Source organism: Astatotilapia calliptera, chromosome 17, assembly GCF_964374335.1.
Source record: "Astatotilapia calliptera chromosome 17, fAstCal68.1, whole genome shotgun sequence".
Lineage (NCBI taxonomy): Eukaryota > Metazoa > Chordata > Actinopteri > Cichliformes > Cichlidae > Astatotilapia > Astatotilapia calliptera.
Window position 1 is genome coordinate 992,501 of NC_137438.1, and position 18,278 is coordinate 1,010,778.

The 18,278-nt window shown below is 45.9% G+C and overlaps 1 protein-coding gene and 1 long non-coding RNA gene across 2 annotated transcripts; one reads left to right on the plus strand and one right to left on the minus strand.

Moving 5' to 3' along the window:
• Positions 1-8,756: 8,756 nt before the first annotated feature.
• On the minus strand, positions 8,757-15,501 carry adm2a (adrenomedullin 2a). Its single transcript, XM_026147503.2, has 3 exons — positions 15,363-15,501; positions 14,886-15,143; positions 8,757-9,353 (listed from the first exon to the last, which is right to left on the minus strand). Exons 2-3 carry the CDS (start codon positions 14,975-14,977, stop codon positions 8,942-8,944), a joined length of 504 nt encoding a protein of 167 aa, XP_026003288.1. The 5' UTR covers positions 14,978-15,143; positions 15,363-15,501; the 3' UTR covers positions 8,757-8,941.
• A 392-nt stretch (positions 15,502-15,893) lies between these two features.
• On the plus strand, positions 15,894-16,849 carry LOC145421284 (uncharacterized). The gene is made up of 2 exons (XR_013902609.1): positions 15,894-16,017; positions 16,185-16,849. It is a non-coding gene; the product is annotated as an uncharacterized LOC145421284 (long non-coding RNA).
• Positions 16,850-18,278: the final 1,429 nt, after the last annotated feature.

Consider the following 18,278-nt stretch of genomic DNA (forward strand, 5'->3'; position numbering starts at 1 on the left):
AGACAGATTCATTACTCATTTACAGTATGATCAGTATGACCAGCCTTTCTGATCGGCGTGCAAACAGGCTTTTCAAAGACAAGGACGTTCCTAAGTCACCTCAGTGTCTGGACACAACAGAAAATCTGATTATGTGACAAGTTTGATGTAACAATAATAATAATATTCAGTTTACTTAAACATGAACATTTTACATGGTTACATTGTAGTCATGGTGGGTTGTTGGTCAGACAAAACAAGATTCTTGGGCACTGTGATGACTTTTGTCAGATCAGATAAAAGCAGATAAAATAATCTCCACTTCAATTAAAATGTTTCCATTATTTGCTGTGTCTTCTCACTCTGTGCTGCTAGTCCCACAGTGTTCATATTCTGTGACTGTGGGGCTGCGTTCCACTGATGGAAAATGTGACGGCACCTGTGTTCTGCCAAGTGTAAAATATTGTCTTGCCTTTTTCCATTAAGTAACACGAACCAGATCCGGCTTCCTGAGTTTCCACTTATTTAAAATCACTGCAATAAGTCAACTATCTCCAGTCACTTGACCTGAACAACACTGCGGGTTCTTTACAGTGTGGATTCAACGTGCTTTACTTTTACTACACAGATCATGTAAAGTCTTATGCTGTTCCTAAAATAATGACACAAGTTTTCTGTGAAAGTCAACCGATCAAATTTATGGTAGATAAGGTGGGAGAGTAGTCTCTGGTGTGTGACACAGTTTCTGCTGGCTGACACATCAGCTGCAGGCAATGATGTGACATAACTCACGCTGGTGCACTTCTGTGCTATTTGATTTTTACATGGTGATAAAACTTTGAAGCAAAGTGATAACAGAAGGAAATATAAACATGGAGAAGAAGTATCCATCCATCCATTTTCTTCAGCCAATCAAAGTCAGGCTCGCAGGAAGGCCAGAGGTTAGGCACTCTACAGGGCCAACACAGAGGCCGCGTCCACACCAGCGCTTTCAGTCGTTTTCACTGAGTTGTGCGTCCACATTGAAGCGGCTGAAAACGCTTCATCTAGTCCTGCGCATGCGTGAAGCGCAAGAAGATTCAGCCTGCCTCATTTCTGTCTGCCGCTTATTTACTTTGCGGCTTTTGAAACGTGGCGGCAGAATGTCGAGGAAAAGCAGCGAGTTCTTTAAATGGAAACGTAGAAACTAACAATGAGCTGGAGTTGTTGCTGCGAGTAACACAAAGGTACAACGTTGCAAAAGCATTTGAAGAAAAGCTCTCTGGAGCACGTACAGACTGATATTAATCTTTAACAGGGCTGTCAAACAAAACAGCTGCTGTATAATGCCCTCTGCTATCTGTGTTTAATTGGTCACATGACTGCATCACATGACTAACGTTCGTCATCGTTTTAGAAAGGCTCCGGGTTCGCTATCCACACTGCGACGCGAAAACAGCGTCTTCAAATGTATCCGCTTGGAGAGCGTTTTGAAAACGCTGCGATTTCCTTGAGCAAAAACGCTGCGTCTCAGTGTGGACGGGAGGCCAAGACGCAGAGAAAACGATGTGTTTTCAAACGAAAGCGTATCAGTGTGGACGTAGCCAGAGACAACCATTCACACCTATGGCCAATTTACACACTGACTGCAGGTCTGTGGACTGTAAGGAAGCTGCGGTACCCAGAAAGAGCGCATGCAGGAGGACACACCTCCACGTAGAAAGGCCCGGGTCAGATGGTGGAAGAAGAAATATGTATTTCTAATTTGAACGGCCTTATAAATGCACCAGTGTTGACCCCGCTGTCCCCTCAGTTTGGGAAACTTGAGCGTTAGCACATTACCATTAAGATGAAGAGCTCACAACACATACAAATGGACTGGTTTTCTACTCTGCCAGAGCACTCAAACATCTTTATACAACATGCACCATTCACGAGTCTGTCAGAGAGCAACTCAGGGTTACTATCTTCAGAATCAGAATCAGAATCAGAATACTTTATTGATCCCTGGGGGAAATTATTTTTTGTTACAGTGCTCCATTTTAAACCAACATTAAGACAAGACAGACAATACGCTAACTAAGAATAGTACAATATATACATATATATACATACATACATACATAAGTCACTTATAAATAAATATTTGGAAAAGAAACATGTGTAGTTGTAGCAGCAAACAGTGTGTTAAGTGGATGCGTTGTACAGGGAGATGGCCACAGGCAGGAAAGATTTCCTGTGTCGTTCAGTGGTGCTTTTCGGTAATCTCAGTCTCTCACTGAACGAGCTCCTGTGACTGACCAACATGTCATGGAGTGGGTGGGAGGTGTTATCCAACATTGTCTTTATCTTGGACAGCATCCGCCTCTCCGACACCACCTTGAGGGAGTCCAGCTCCATCCCCACAACATTGCTGGCCTTACGGATCAGTTTATTAAGTCTGTTGGCATCTGCGACCCTCAGCCTGCTCCCCCAGCATGCAACAGCATAGAGGATCGCACTGGCCACCACAGACTCATAGAAAATCCTCAGCATTTTCTGGCAGATGTTGAAGGACCTCAGTCGCCTCAAAAAATAGAGACGACTCTGGCCCTTCCTGTAAAGTGCTGTGGTGTTTTTAGCCCAGTCCAGTTTATTGTCAATGTGTACTCCAAGGTATTTATAGTCCTCCACAATGTCAACACTGACCCCCTGGATTGAAACAGGGGTCAAGTGTTTCCTGGTCTTCCTGAAGTCCACGATCAGTTCCTTGGTCTTTGCCACGTTGAGCTGCAGATGATTCTGCTCACACCACGTGACAAAGGAGTCGACCACAGCCCGGTACTCTGTCTCATCATCCCTGCTGATGCATCCAACCACCGCAGAGTCATCAGAAAACTTCTGAAGATGGAGGTCTCTGTGCAGTGGCTGAAGTCTGTGGTGTAGAGGGTGAAGAGGAAGGGGGAGAGGACAGTCCCCTGTGGTGCCCCTGTGTTGCTAATCACCTTGTCAGACACACACTGTGGGAGACGTACATATTGTGGTCTTCCTGTCAGGTAATCAACAATCCAGGACACCAGAGAAGCATCCACCTGCATCGCTGCTAACTTATCACCCAGGAGGGTCGGCCTGATGGTGTTGAAAGCACTGGAAAAGTCAAAAAACATGACCCTCACAGTGCTCGCCGGCTGGTCCAGATGGGTGTAGACACGATTGAGCAGGTAGATGATGGCGTCCTCTGTTCCGAGACGAGGCTGATAAGCGAACTGAAGGGGATCCAGATGTGGTCTTACTATGGGTCGCAGCTGGTCCAGGATGAGCCTTTCCAGGGTCTTCATGATGTGGGAGGTCAGTGCCACGGGCCTGTAATCCTGGGGGCCACTGGGACGAGGCGTCTTTGGTACAGGGACGAGGCATGATGTCTTCCACATCACCGGGACCCTCTGCAGACTCAGACTCAGCATAAACAGTTTATGAAAGACTCCACACAGCTGGGGGGCACAGGCCTTGAGGACAAGGGGACTCACTCCGTCTGGTCCAGCAGACTTGCCTGAGTGAAGTCTCCTCATTTGCATCTCAACCTGGTATTGAGTGAAGGTGATGGGTGGGGGAGGGGTGTCAGGAATCTCACAGGAGGCAACATGTGAAGAGAGAGGCTGGCACAGTGGTGTGGCTCTGGATTCCAGGCTGACTGCAGGTGAGGTTGTGGGGGTGGGAGCAGACACTGTGGTGTCGAATCTATTGAAAAACAGATTCAACTCGTCGGCTCTATTCTCACCTCCCTCAGCTCCCCTGCTGTTGGTTGGCCTGAATCCAGTGATGGTCTTCATGCCCCTCCACACCTCTCTCATGCTGTTCTGCTGGAGTTTCCACTCCAGCTTCCTCCTGTAATTGTCCTTAGCCTCTCTGATCTTGTCCTTTAGTAACACCTGGACCTTCCTCACCTCCTCTTTGTTGCCCCCTCTGAAAGCCCTCTTCTTGTTGTTGAGGAGGGCTTTGATGTCCTTAGTCACCCACGGCTTGTTATTTGGGTAACAATGAACAGTCTGAGCTGGAACAATGGAGTCGGTGCAGAAAGTTATGTAGCCTGTGATACACTCAGTAAGCCCATTGATGTCCTCGGCGTGAGGCTCACAGAGTGTTTCCCAGTCGGTCACCTCGAAACAGCCCTGTAGTTCCGCTATTGCCTCCTCTGACCACCTCCTAACAGTCCTGGTGGTCACAGGTTCCCTCCTCACAATTGGCACATAGCGGGGGGTGAGGTGAATCAGGTTATGATCTGACCTACCAAGTGGGGGGAGGGAGGAGGAGCTGTATGCATCCTTGACGTTAGCATACAGTAAGTCTAAAGTTTTCTCTCCCCTGGTGGGACAGTCCACATATTGTTTGAATGTTGGTAGTGTATTGTCCAGTGATACATGGTTGAAGTCACCCGAGATCACAATAAAGGCACTCGGGTGCTGAGTCTGTAGCCGAGCTATGGCAGAGTGGATAGTGTCACATGCAGCTGTGGGGTTAGCAGAGGGGGGAACATAAACAGCCACCAAGATGACGTGAGAGAATTCCCTGGGTAAATAATACGGCCTGAGTCCAACAGCACACAGTTCAGTGTCCGGGCAACAAATCCTTTCTTTGATTGTTATGTTGGCAGGGTTACACCACCGGTTGTTAACTAAAACAGCAAGCCCACCTCCTTTACGCTTACCGCTAGCGATGCTGTCCCTGTCCGCCCGAACAGTGTGGAAGCCTTCCACGGAAGCATTCTCATCGGGAATGTCCTGGTGCAGCCATGATTCGGTGAAACACATCAGGCTACACTCTCGGTATTCCCTCTGACTCCGTACCAGTGCTGAGAGCTCGTCGATTTTACTTGCCAACGATCGCACATTTCCCATCACGATAGACGGCAGACACGGTTTAAACCTCCTCCTCGCTTCGAGCCTCCGCTGTCTCACCGTCTCCTTTTTTCTTCTCTTCTGTCCTTGACCTCTGCATCCCCGATGTGTTTTCCTCCAAATTTCAGCTGGTACTTCTGCGGGCACTTCTGCGGGCCTGGCCAGCGAGCCGGCCGGCATCAGGGCGATCAGCTGATCTCTGGAGTAAACAGTCCGTGCGTGTAGGAGATGTGCCGCGGTCCCGTTCCATGATAAAAGTAACAGTTCCACGGCCACCAGAAGAACAAAAACTCTCTCAATCCACATGATTGAGTAAGAGATAGAAAACGGAGGAAAATACAAGTCAGAAAAAAAAAGAATACGTAAGAAAAAAGAGCTAAACTAAGAGAAAAGCAGGAGCGACTGTAACAGGCTGCACGCTGGTTGGCGCATGCGCACTATATACCCAAGTATGCAGGCTGGAGCAGCCAGGAATTGAACCACCAGCCTTCCAAACAGTAGATGACCTCCTCTCCTCCTGAACTACAGCCAGTCAGCATGATAAAGGGCCACCCACCCACCCATCCACCCACCCACTTTCCTTTATCCAGCTGAAGTGTGCTGGGCTGCTGAAGCCTCCCAGCAGGATGAACCCTAGATCTGATCTGATGCTACATAACCATAACATGATAACATGGTTTTTACAGTCTCCTCTGTAGACTGATAACAATAAAGAGACTTTTTCTACTTTTTCCTCAAACATGATCAGGGTTACTTCCTTTCATCCATCATCCATCCATTACAGGGGACTAGAATCAGTGGCAGCATTCTCTGAGGTAGGATTACCTGCCAGAAGTCAAAGTACGACAGTTGTGTCCAATTCTGGGTGGTTTTTGACCGATCTTTGACTTTTAATGCTCACATCAAGTCTCTGGGCCGCTCTCGTTTTTTCCATTTAAGAATTATTGCTAAACTCAGGACGCTGTCTCCGAGAGCAAACCAGAGATGCTTGTGCATGCTGCCTCCAATCTTTGTGTCAAAGTGCTGCTCTGAGGCTTTCATTGCCTGTTTTCTGTCCTCCACTCAGCTGGGCACCGAATGAACCAATAGCTGGTGTTCTGTTGACCAGCCTCCGCCGTTTGTGACTCATTAACTCTGTGCAGTCATACGACTTCAGGCTGCTATCAGATCATGTGCTGTGGACTTCGTTAACCTAATTGGGATTTTGGATGTCTTCACATGTTTGAGAAGTGCACACACACAGAGATCATACTGTAACTCACTCCACAGAACACCTTTTATTTCAAAAGTCAATAAAAACAGTAACAATAAGACTTTACTACAGTTCAGACTTCTTTTCCTACCATGTTTAAGCAGCAGTGGAACAACTTTGGTGATACACAGACATAAACATACAAAGATAACTTAAATACATGACTTTTTTAAATACTTTGGTTGATTATCTAAATATTCACAGGTGCCCGTGATGCTCACGGTGAAGCCACGTGGAAGGCACTGACATCTTCAAACACATTCGCAGACAGCCACATTTACACAAGTACATCAGGGCTTTTCATAAGTCTGTTACAGGGAGCAAAATTCAAGTTGTGACAAACGTTGGACAGACATGCTTTAAAGTGCTTCCTGTGATCTAAAGAAGATCGGGTGTCTCTCAGATGGAAAACAAGCAAACAAACCAGATGTGCCTGTTTGTAACAGAAACACTGTTAACCTGCCTGATTGGCTCTGGATGCTTGCTCTGTGCGGACGTATCGGCGGTCGTGGACAGTTTGCTCATACAGCCCCACATGAAGCAATGTCTGATGTCACAAGAACACACTGCGTTTAAACAAAAGACGTTAAAATACAGGCAGCAGGAGCACAGCGATCCAGAGCAGATCAAACACAGGAGATACGTTTCCTGGTAGGCTAGCAGTGCAAACACACACATGTATCATATGTGTGTGTGTGTGTGTGTGTGTGTGTGTGTGTGTGTGTGTGTGTGAGAGAGAGAGAGAGAGACACATTCTGGAAAGTACAGAAATCAACCAGGTTGTTTTAGCGTTTGAAAAGCCTTTTAATGATCGGTCACGAGACACTGATTAGCTCCATTACAGCAGAGAGTTGCACCTCAACAAGCCTTTGAACAGGTTAAGACCTCTGATTATTGTGACCTGTGACCTCACAGCCCCCACGATTACAGGCAGGATTAGCAAAAAAAGAGACTAAATGCAAACATGTAAAAAAGGAGAAAGACATCAGGCTATAAAAGAAGCGCACACTGTAAAGTCGATTTGTCAAGTACTATCAGGTATTTGGTGATTTTAAACTAACGTCAGTAATAACCAGATATCGCTCAGTGGCCTGTATCCTTTAAAAAGACATAAAGAGTAGCCAAACATATAGTAAAGACTTGGAATAGAGAAATTAAATATATGTTTTACAGTTTTTGTAAGGTTTAACCCAATTCTAGGACTCTTGATGAGGAAACTTCGGTTATTTTCAGTCCATCGTCTGCCCACCACTTCGGACGTGAATATAAATAGAGTGAGAGGAAATGTTAGGACTTGGGTTTTTGCTATTTCGTGTACATATTTGAAACTGGGCACTGCTACACCTAACATTTTGGTTGCTCTGGTCCCTCATTACAAAACAGCAATGTAGTCGTAAAGCCTTTGGCCATCATCTCAGGACTAATTTAAACCCATTTAGCCCATTACACATCAACATTAAGGGTGTTTTACCAACTGTAACATGCAGCTGAACTTTTCTTATTCAGTCTTCCTAAAAAAGACTTCACACAGTTGGCATCGAAGACTTGGCTCATGAGCAGATTGCAGGCTTGTACAGCCTCCACTTTAATGAAACACAGAGGAAAACATTTAGGAAGAAATGCACTCATGTGCACACTCAGCAGTTTTCACAAAAGTCCTTCAGTTGGTCCATAAGACGTCCAAAGGCACGTAAAGAAGGTCAAATGTGTTTTTGGTTTCATGAGATCGATCTAGAACTGAAAGCGACTATCGAGCTACTGAGAAACATCAACAGGAACATCTTCGTCCAGACCAAGAGTCCACAACACTGTAACTATGGGAACATGGGCTCATTTTTACCATTTGCCAAGCCTTTAATATCTGCACGTTTGCGTATTTCACTTTAGCGCCGCAGACAGCGGGAGACTTGGAAAGCCCCCCAGCCCCCTCCCACCCCTCACATTGTGACTGAACCTTTAGGTTTATTAAACGGCTGTCAGTCCAAAGTCCTGCCATTCTCCCTGCAGGGAGAATGGCAGCAGCGGCGTGACAGAGGACTGATCCATGACTCCAACGTTCACTGTGCTGTGATAGCCAACCAGCCAGTGCAGCTCAAAATTGAAAGCGATACTTAGGGGAGTCCGTTTGTTTGCATTCCATCCAAAGCAACAGAAGCTGACCCTCTCCTCTCTCTGTGGTAAAGTCTTGCTGAATGATGAGTTCGCAGTTCTGAGGCAACTGGAAACTTGCGACCTGCTCCAGGGGTGTCAGTGTTCAATCTGAAATTGCATGTGAGTCCAAAATTAAGACAAAGGGGGCCACAGAAAAGAGGTAAAAGGGTTCACTGAGTCGCCGACGAGTTCTCTAGGAATACATTGGTTCTGACAGGAATCCAGCTCACGCTGCAGCTTCAAATCCACATTAATGGCTTAAGTGTTTGATCAGTGAGCGGCAGGATAACCACTCCTGCGGAGGTCAGTGGGCAGATAGGACCAGGCCGCTGGATGGTGTTGAAGACAAGCCTTCATTCTTATATTAACAGGATTTAAACATCAGCCTGAGATCTCTTGGCTTCTTTTGAACGTTCCAGAGGGAGATTCAGAAAGACATCACTAACCCTCAAAGCCAAACTTCCTCATGATGGTGGGAGAAATCAGTTCAGGGGCTTGAAAGAAGATTCAATCAGTCCTGATTTAAAGTTTTAAATCCATATATTGTGCACAAAAATTAGAAGCAACAGTCATCTAAGGCGGGTATAATAAAAGTTGTGTACTACATCAAACTCTAATGCAATAACTATCAATAATACATTAAGAAACAATAAATAAATGGAGCAATAGATAGACTTGCTGTGGCTATTTGGAGGTTTTATCGAAGTCATCCAAAGCTGTGGGGGCTCCTGGGATTAATGGGAGAAGAGTCTTCTCTGCCAGTTTGGCCAATAAGCTGATAGAGCCTATGGCTGAGGTTCTGCACTTGACAGGTCCCCAGGACGCAACCCACCCGCATCAGTTTGGCATGGTGATGGTTGTGGTGACCCCCTCGTGAGTGGGCATGGCGACGAGCTCTCGGTGCCCGTCGCTCAACCTGCAAAGCCTCGGTGGACCGCACCCACGCCAAGGCCGGGGAGGCTGTCCTTGCTCCTGATGCCAGTCGCTGCTTCATGAATCCAGGCAGCCGGTTTGGGGATCGGCTCAAGGGTGAAGATGGGACCGTGCTGATAGTCTGGCTTTCTGCAGCGGGAGCGTTATCCTCTTTCTGGCCAATGAGTTTGTTGAGAACATCCAACCTGAGGAGAAAAGAGATGTCGGGTGAAAAGCTGTTCTACAGGAGTGAGAGGGATTCATACTGAAAGTGCACCAGAAACGTGAAACAACTCAAGATAGCATGAGAACATAGAGCAATACTAGCAGCTACACATAACTAAAAGTGTAAGCTAGAAGTTAATGTGTTATATTCTCAGCAGGTAGAATTGTGACGAGTTCACGAGACAGTTTTGCAGCTAGCATGCTAATTTGTGCTAACTAGAACTAGCTAAGCCGTCAGGAGTTTCTGTTTGTCCAGAAAATTCCAAAAATATCAACTGTGCCAATCACTGCCACGACTGTTAGCACGATCGAGGGCAATGCTAATTCTGCGGACATCTAATTATAGGTGCAATTTGGTAAATAAACATTTTATGCTAGCTTCTGAACACCGCACAGAGCATCCTTCAGCATCTATATCCTTCACAGGCCAAGTTAAGCTACAAACATGAAAGTTGTAAAGGATCACCCCATCCAACATGTAAAATGTAAAAAATCACACACTTTCTCAGAAACTATTGGCAAGATGGACAGCACCTCTTGTGTGATTGGTCCATCTGTACAAACAGGCTCGTGAGAATACACATGACACTAAATGATGTGTTAAGGTGTGCAGTGTGGCGGACCACTGGCTCAGACATTTTCAGCAAACAGCAGTGGCCGACTCGCCATCTGTTCTTTGTTTGACAAAAACAGTGGCTCCTTCGCTGACCTGTTAGCGCCATGTTTGCGTAGCACGGTGTGACTCAAAATCCCGAGAGAAGTAAAAAGAAACAATGACTGCTCGGTCACATTTCAGACTGTGGAATAGCTATGTTGGTCCACACACGACGCGGTGCTTGTACAAATAAAGGATGTAGGTGCCTTCGTATTTCTGTACCCGTTACCTGCTGGACTGCCCCTCTGTGTGACTATCAAAGTGATTTCTCTTTGGTTTTACAGCCTGTTGTGAAATACTGGTGTTTCTCACTGCTTGGTTTTGCTTTGGCACCAGTAAGGTTTGGGATAAGATCGCTGTTTGGTGAAGAATATCTGGCGTCACAGTGTCAGCTACATCTGTTAAAGCCACAGTTTTCATTTCCCAAAGTTGCCAGGATAAATATTTTGCTGTGACACTGGGCTTAACATCATGTTGTGCCTGGATGAACTAAAAAAGGTGGAATCTTTGCCAGAGGTTTACATTTAGGATTAGAATGAATCCATCTTTCGTGTTCGCCTTTCGAAGCAAAGATGGAAAAATGTTTCACCATTTTAATTATAAAACGTGTCTTCCACATGTGAAACGCTAACTCGTGTTATCTTCTCATGAACACTCCCTGCTGAGTTCTCCAAGACTTCACAGCCTGTGGTTGGTTTGAGACTCCTCCCAGAGACGCTAAGTGCAGCTGCTGGCTCACTGTTGGCAGAGCCGGTCGCCTTTAGAGGACCTGCTATCCAACAGTGGCGATGGCTGAATAAATAGTTGCATAATGGTAGGCCGCAGACGGAGGAAAGCACTATTTCCAGGACAGGCCGCAGTCTGCCACAGTGCCACATCATCAAGTTACACCCACATGGTCTGCACGGTGAACGCTTAAAGCTTATTTGCATAGCTGCAGCGGTGGCCCCACAACAGATCTCATAAACGCATTTACACAACCCAATGACAGGATGTATAGTTTGTATATTTCCATACGGATACTTACTGTAACCCACAGCATTTTCATTGTTTCAGGCTGGTTTTCACAGCAGTGATAATGGATGTGACTGATGCGAGTCTATAGCAGCTGTAATCTGTGGTGCTCATGACTCTTTCTGTTTGTATCCTGGATCCAGGAGGTCAAAAGTTTAGCATAAGAACATCAATCTTTTCTGACTGGGGCTGAAAAATACACTCATGCAGCTGCCATGTGCAACGTTAAGGTGCTGCAGTGATGTAGGCAATAATAACTGCCTCACATCTAAGAAAAGCATCTGGTACCCCATGGCAACCCCCCCTTGCTTTTCCTGGTCAGTAATCCAGCTCTGTTTATTGTGCGCATTAATGAGGTAAAGGGGATTATGGAGCAACGCACCGCAGTGTAGGAAAAGCCTTGTGATCAATGACAGCAGTGCCTCCGATTCCCGAGCAAACCATCGGAGCACCTGGTGCACTTAGTTAATGGTCTTGAAAAATAAATATGTGCCGGGGAACAAGCGCTGCATTTTGGTTGGGCCAACATCACCTGCAGCTGGAACAATGCCTGACCTCCCTGCAGTCTAACCAGTCATACAGTGAAGGAGACCTTTGTGTTTGGCAGGAAATCAAAGACGTCCGGGCTTCTGGTTTCTGATGTGTTGCAATATCCCAAGTTTATGGCTTTCAGACACATTTGGCTGATGATTTCATAGGACCTAACAGTTAGATTAAAGGTGAAGCCAGTACCTGTAGATCAGCCGTGTTTCCTTTTCTTCTCTATTAATGACGACGAGCTGTATTAGTTGTTTTAGGAAGTCAAATCTGGGCTGAAGTCTCTGAGCAGATTTGGCCTCCCTGCAAGTCATAGTCTAATCTTAAATTCCAGCCACAGGTCTCATGGAGGGGAAACGAAACATAAACCCAACCCTGAGCCTTCCTAAGATTGGCCCGCAGTAATCCCAACACTTCAGATTTAAACCCACTACGTTTCAAACGTACACGTTTACAGATGTTTCAAAGGGAATCAGCCATCCGAGGATGAGGAGCGAAAGCTGACAGAAATCTCTGTCTCAATGAAACGAGCTGGGCACTTCCAGCTTTCTAACCCTGGGCTGTAATTTCTATTGTTCAAGCCTTTTTGGCCTCTGAATAAACTCCAGCTGGTGAATTACATGAACTGACAGATGCCAAGTTATAGTTCACAAACCACATAATTCTGATGGATGTAGACAAGACAAAAGGGTGGTTTCTCTTCCCCTCAGAAGCTGCTTTTATTTTCCAAATGCCTTTTGAGGAACTTAAACCACACACTGATCCTCTTACATGCATGTCTTCTACTCTTACATGACGTACAGTGCATTCATGTGCAGCGGCTCTCTGTGTGAGCAGAAACCTGCTCTTTAAGGATGCGAACGTTGGAATTTAGGTCTTAGACATTAATCCACAGCGGAATTCCTGCCGGCAGCCTTCTCAACTTCAGCCTGTGCTTGTGCAGATTTACCTTGATGTACTTGTACTCTACACATACTCCACACCAGCCCTGAGCAAGTTCAGTGTTTACAACAGGCTGCAAATCAAAGTAGACGCATAAGAAGAAGCCTGGGTTGAGGCGCTAAATTTGAAATCATCCCAGAGGAATAAAGGTGGTTTAAAGAGATGCTCAGAATCGAAACATCAAATGTCTGGACCCCAAACCAAGAAACAGCAGAAAGGCTCCGGCCATGCTCTGTGAGGTGTTTTTCTCTGATAGTCATGTTGGTGCTCGGTGAAAACGCGACAATTCGGCCCTGAAGTGTTCAGACAAACTTGCAGCCCAACTTATGCACACAGGCTGATCCAGACAAAGCCGGGGCCATCGAACAAAAGCCTGACCGCAAACCAGCTTCAGAGTCTTCAGTCTGCAAGCAATGAGCTGCTTCCCACTTCCAGAATCTGGACCTAAAGCCGCTTCACTCCTAAAGCCATGTTTAACTTGTCTGGCTGCAGACTATTTTCAGCTACAAAAAAGATGTTATGTAAAATGATAATGAGGGGTATGTGTTGCCGTCTTATGCTTAACAAACAATTTCTCCTCGTTTGGAAAGCGCCTGCTTGGCATTGTTACATCTCTCTGTGTCCATATCAGGACACAGGGAGACAATATGGACACAAACACAGGACGTGGAAGGAATGACAGACATCTGAGCTCAAGAGTCCAACAGACAAAAACATGTGAAGTGGTGGTGTCTGCTGTTATCATGCTGTCAGCTGGTGACAGGAACCGAACAGGATGCGTTAGGAGGGTGTCGCAGTCGAGGTCTACAGCACGATAGAGCCCAGACTCTTTCCTTTCACCTGCACGTCTCTGTAAGTGGTCAACAACAGCTCAGACCTCCTCCACAGTACCTGCAGTGCTCAGCTGCAGACACTCGGGAGTCCATTTATCTGAGATAGTCTAAAAGACAGAAGTCATGAGGAAATGTGACTGTTCTTGTTTTGTTATCAGCTTTTTTAAGGCAATAAAACAATGTTTAATTAACTACACGGAGCTGGAACTGCAGCCTTGAACATTTGTAATGGAGCAGAGGACTGATGGGGGAGCCGGCCAGGTGCAAACAGAGCTGCCCCCCCTTCTCTGGGTTTCAGCAGCAGCCGTTTGTCCAGATGACAGAGACGGCCACAGGAGCGCTTTCCCACCTGGAGGAAAGTTCCACCCTCGGATCCTCTTACACTGGGTTAGATTCAAGTGCGTTTTCACATCATGGGAAACAGCAGCTTCTTCCACGGCGCTCGCTTTAAAACTGCAGAATCAGCGCTGGCACAGAGTTACGGCTCCACACCCAACCAGAAGAGGTCGCCCTTCACTGTGCCTCATCCTCAACTATGCAACCCGGCACACTTACTGCCACTGTGACGAGCTCCCTGCCTCTGACCGGGTGGACGTCTGTTTGCTGCCTCGTGTCTAATGAGATCCTGCTCTGACACCAAAAGAGTGGAAAAGTACAGGTGCCATTCATCCCCTCACAATATCCTTTACAATGACCCGTGATGGTGTCTACGACTGGCCTATTCAGAATGACAAACTGGTTTTCCCACCTTTGGAAATGACATTTTCCCTGCTTGATGTCAGGGAGACCAAAGCAAACAAAAGCCCATATGTCAGTGGTTCATCATGTGACACCGAGAGCTGGGACTAAGGCGACGTTTGGGGCTTTAGAAACATCTGAATTGTTTATAGAAAACAAGCTGAGGCGCAGTTAACTCACTTTAGTCATGTTTCAGTGGCAGGGTTAAATGTAGGTCAAAGGTCACCTACAGCTCAGGTGTAATTTCTCATCATCTCCTTCATAACTGCAAAGATCATTTCGCCTTCTAAAAACACTGAACTCACGCAGCTCTGTGGATTTCTGTGGGCTTTGACCGAGATACACTCCGTGTGGATGTGGAGCAGCAAAGATAAAGCCACAGCCTTCAAGTGTCCACTATCTACTGTCAGGCTGACACGCGTTTACACACACCAACCCTCGTGATTCAAGTTTCAGAGTGTGCGTCAGACTCACAGAAGAGTAAATATCAGCGTGTCTTTATTGTGAACTTTAGAGCACGTTATTTATCTCTGTTAGAAAAACGTTCCCAGCGAGAATATGACGCGAATAAAAACAGTGAGAAGTGTTTGAACTAAACGACGACGGGAAAGTGACGACGTCACAGTCCATTGAAACGCGTTAACGACGCTGATGTTTCTGCCCGATGCAGTGCAGCTATGAACAGCAAGATTTCAGCGGCTCCAGCTGCCTTCTTCGCTCCTCTCAGACAGCAGAGTTGCTCTGTAGGCACTAAAGTAGCACTAATACAGCAGCAGCGCAGCGGTGTGTCCTACCTGTTCGTGCCCGGTCTCTCCTCAGCCGGCAAAGCCTGCTGGAGGGAAAGCAGGCTGATGCAATACACAGTCAGCGGGAAAAAGAACCGCATCTCCGGGCCGACTCCAACTTTACACCCTCTTTCTGGGTAGGAGGGGGCGAAGTGACGGACTGGGTGAAGGTTAAATCCCAGGAGTGGGAGGAAAAATAAATAAATAAATAAATAAAAAGTGTGATAATGTGTCCAAGATGGGCGGATTGGAGACTGCAGATGGAACCTTTAGGGGGAAAGTAAATAATGGGTCAATCTGCTGCTAATAAAACCAACATATATTTTAAAAAGCACGACAGTGTGAACGTCTACTCATAGCACCAGTCAAACTGAGAACTTTACATTATGCTGAAAAAATGTCCCAAAACGGCAAAATCCATAAAGTCCTGCCTGCTGTTTTATATTTGTTTTTATTTTACTTAAAAGAAGCAAAGACTAGTCTCACCTTTTAGGCAATTAGAGCTCAGAGGGAGGATTTAGTTCCCACGAATCCAAACGTGTTGGTCAAGATCAAGTTCTCCGGTTCTCTGAGCTCCGGGTGATATTGTGGGTTTAAATACTGAGAAGGCGGAGTTCACTGCCTCTATTCCTGGTGGGCAATTTTCAGAAAGGTGCTGGGAGGGTATAATATGCTAAACCCGGGAAATCCAGCGTTGATATGGTGCACAAACCCATCCCACTGCTAATCCTTTATCAACGAAAATCACAAGAAGCGCTCGCTTGTATTTGAGCCCCAGTTCTCATGTCCTTGTATAAAAGATGCTGCTGGATGTGACGAAGAACAGAGCCCTCAGCTTTAAAGGTCCTAGAAGCTGAACACCAGACACCTTTGTGTTAAACATCTGCTATCAGTACTTCAAAGATAAAAGTGTCACCGTGAACTTAACGCACAGCTGTGAGCTAACAAGTAACCAGCACTAACACATCACCCACAACTCCATCTATCATAATCCACCACGTGCACGCGCAGGAAAATGCCTCACGTTTGCATGAATTTCTCAAGCAGTCAAACCCTCCTCTTCACCTTATCACCGCCTCAGCCCGCGTGTGTGAAGCAGATAGAAGGAGATGCGGGAATCTTCAGACTCTCCGCTTCGCTGGTGAGTCAGGCTATCGAAGCGGCACTAACACGTTTTCCACACGTGAATATTTCCTTCACACACTTTATTGCTGCTGGTGTCTGTTCCTGGTAGGAAGCACGCGTGGTTTTATTTGGGTTATTCGGCAGATGCTGTAATTTTCGGTTGTATTTTGTAATCTCTTCCAGTTCTATGTCACAAGTCTGAACATGCATCCTACAACTCTGCAGAATGACTCAGATGAATCCTGTGGAGATTATTCCACCTCATGAGGCAGGACTGCTGTGCGTGTCCAAGTCCCCTCCTACTATTCTTTGTCGGCCTGATGCTAATTCATACACCTGATGCTGCCTCAGAGGCAGTGGCGCAACTTTCGTTTCCAAGAAGGCGCGATGAGAGCATCCACGTAAAGACAGAGACAGGGCAGAAAAAGCAGAGACTCCGCGAGGAATTCGGAGATGTAATGTTTGTTGTTTCGCCCTTTTGCTGATGTCAGAATCCTCTCAGGCTCATAACCTCTGCATCTAAATAAACACGGACACAGAAGAACACAATAAGCACTTGGACAGAAAGAGTGCGCATAGCTGCTTTTTGCAAATGCTTCCAGCTCAGCGTGTAGAATCTTCTCTCTGGATGCAAAATCTTTCATTCTGAAGACACAAGCTGGACATCATGACATGTTTGTGGAAAACGTGAAATACTGCGAAACAAATCCTGAAAAATGTGTGCTAAAGACTCCTGCCCGAATCATCCCTGTACTTGTGGTTAGCACGCCGTCATTGCTTTTGTTTCTACTGTCTGTTCTTATTTTTAATGCTTTTTCAGTCATGAGAATAAAGTTGGTTTTCATTTCTTGGGGTTTTAAAAAGAGAAGCTTTAAATATGTCATGTCCAGTTTCATAGTAAGTAGATAAATCTTCAAAAGACTCGAAATGTCAAGAGAACAACAGCACGTTGTGCCACAAGGCTTTCAGTGTCAAAGATCACACAGGAAAATCAGATGACTCCAGCTGACTCTATGACTCTCCTGCACTGTAATCATAAGCCACGAGTTTCCATCTATTTTCTAACCGCTTACTTTATCCAGTTATGTGTCACCGAGGGGCTGCGGCCTATCCAAGCTACACCCTGGACAGGTCCATCAGGGGGCTGACACACAGAGGAGGCCAAGCACACAGGCACACACATCTACTGCCAACTTAGAAACACGCGTTAAACTAACAAACAGGGATGTGCACTTAGGGAGAAGACGGGAACCTGATCAAACATATGCAGGAACAAGGAGCACACAGCTCAGCTGCCCAGATTAGAGGATTAAAGGAGCCAGTGTCTCCCATACTGACCTCTCCTCATTGCCTCTCTGCTCAAGTCAGTTCAATTTTAATTATATAGAACCCAACATTCACCTCAGGGCGCTTTATATTGTAAAGTAGACCCTAAAACAACACATACAGAGAAAACTCGACAATCATATGACCCCCTATGAGCAAGCAGTTTGGCAACAGTAGGAAGGAAAAACTCCCCCAAGGTCTTAAATAATCAGGCCCCATCTTATCTCAATGACCTTGTAGTACCATATCACCCTATTAAATCAAATCAAATCACTTTTATTGTCACATCACATGTGCAGGCACACTGGCACAGCACATGCGAGTGAAATTCTTGTGTGCGAGCCCCACAAGCAACTGAGATGTGCAAACACAACAACACAAACGAGCAAAATACAAGAATGGCCAACCTGAAACTAATAAATATATGTACAATATATAATAGTGTATGCATTTCTGGATGTGTATACTAAATATTTTCCTACGTGTGTGTGTGTGTGTGTGTGTATACACACATTTTTACAAATTAAATAGTAAAAAAAAAAAATTTAAAAAAAAAATAAATAAATAATAATAATAATAATAATAAAATACAGAGTTGAATATGTGCAAAACAGTGGCATTACTGTACAGTATGGAGTGCATAATGTTGAAGTTCCAGTAGTGAAGCTGAGGTGTCTATGACGTGTTCAGCAGTCTGATGGCCTGGTGGAAGAAGCTGTCTCTCAGTCTGCTGGTACGGGACCGGATGCTGCAGAACCTCCTTCCTGATGGAAGCAGTCTGAACAGTTTATGGCTGGGGTGACTGGAGTCCTTGATGATCCTCCCCGCTTTCCTCAGGCAGCGCTTCCTGTAGATGTCTTGGAGGGAGGGAAGCTCACCTCCAATTATCCGTTCAGAGCACCGCACTACTCGCTGGAGAGCTTTGCGGTTGTAGGCGGTGCTGTTGCCATA

Excerpts from the sequence above, each read along its gene's own strand:
- adm2a (XM_026147503.2), bottom strand. The coding sequence starts at position 14,977 with ATGCGGTTCTTTTTCCCGCTGACTGTGTATTGCATCAGCCTGCTTTCC. Across the intron at positions 9,354-14,885 it reads GAGAGACCGGGCACGAACAG|GTTGGATGTTCTCAACAAAC; the intron begins GTAGGACACACC and ends TTTTCTCCTCAG.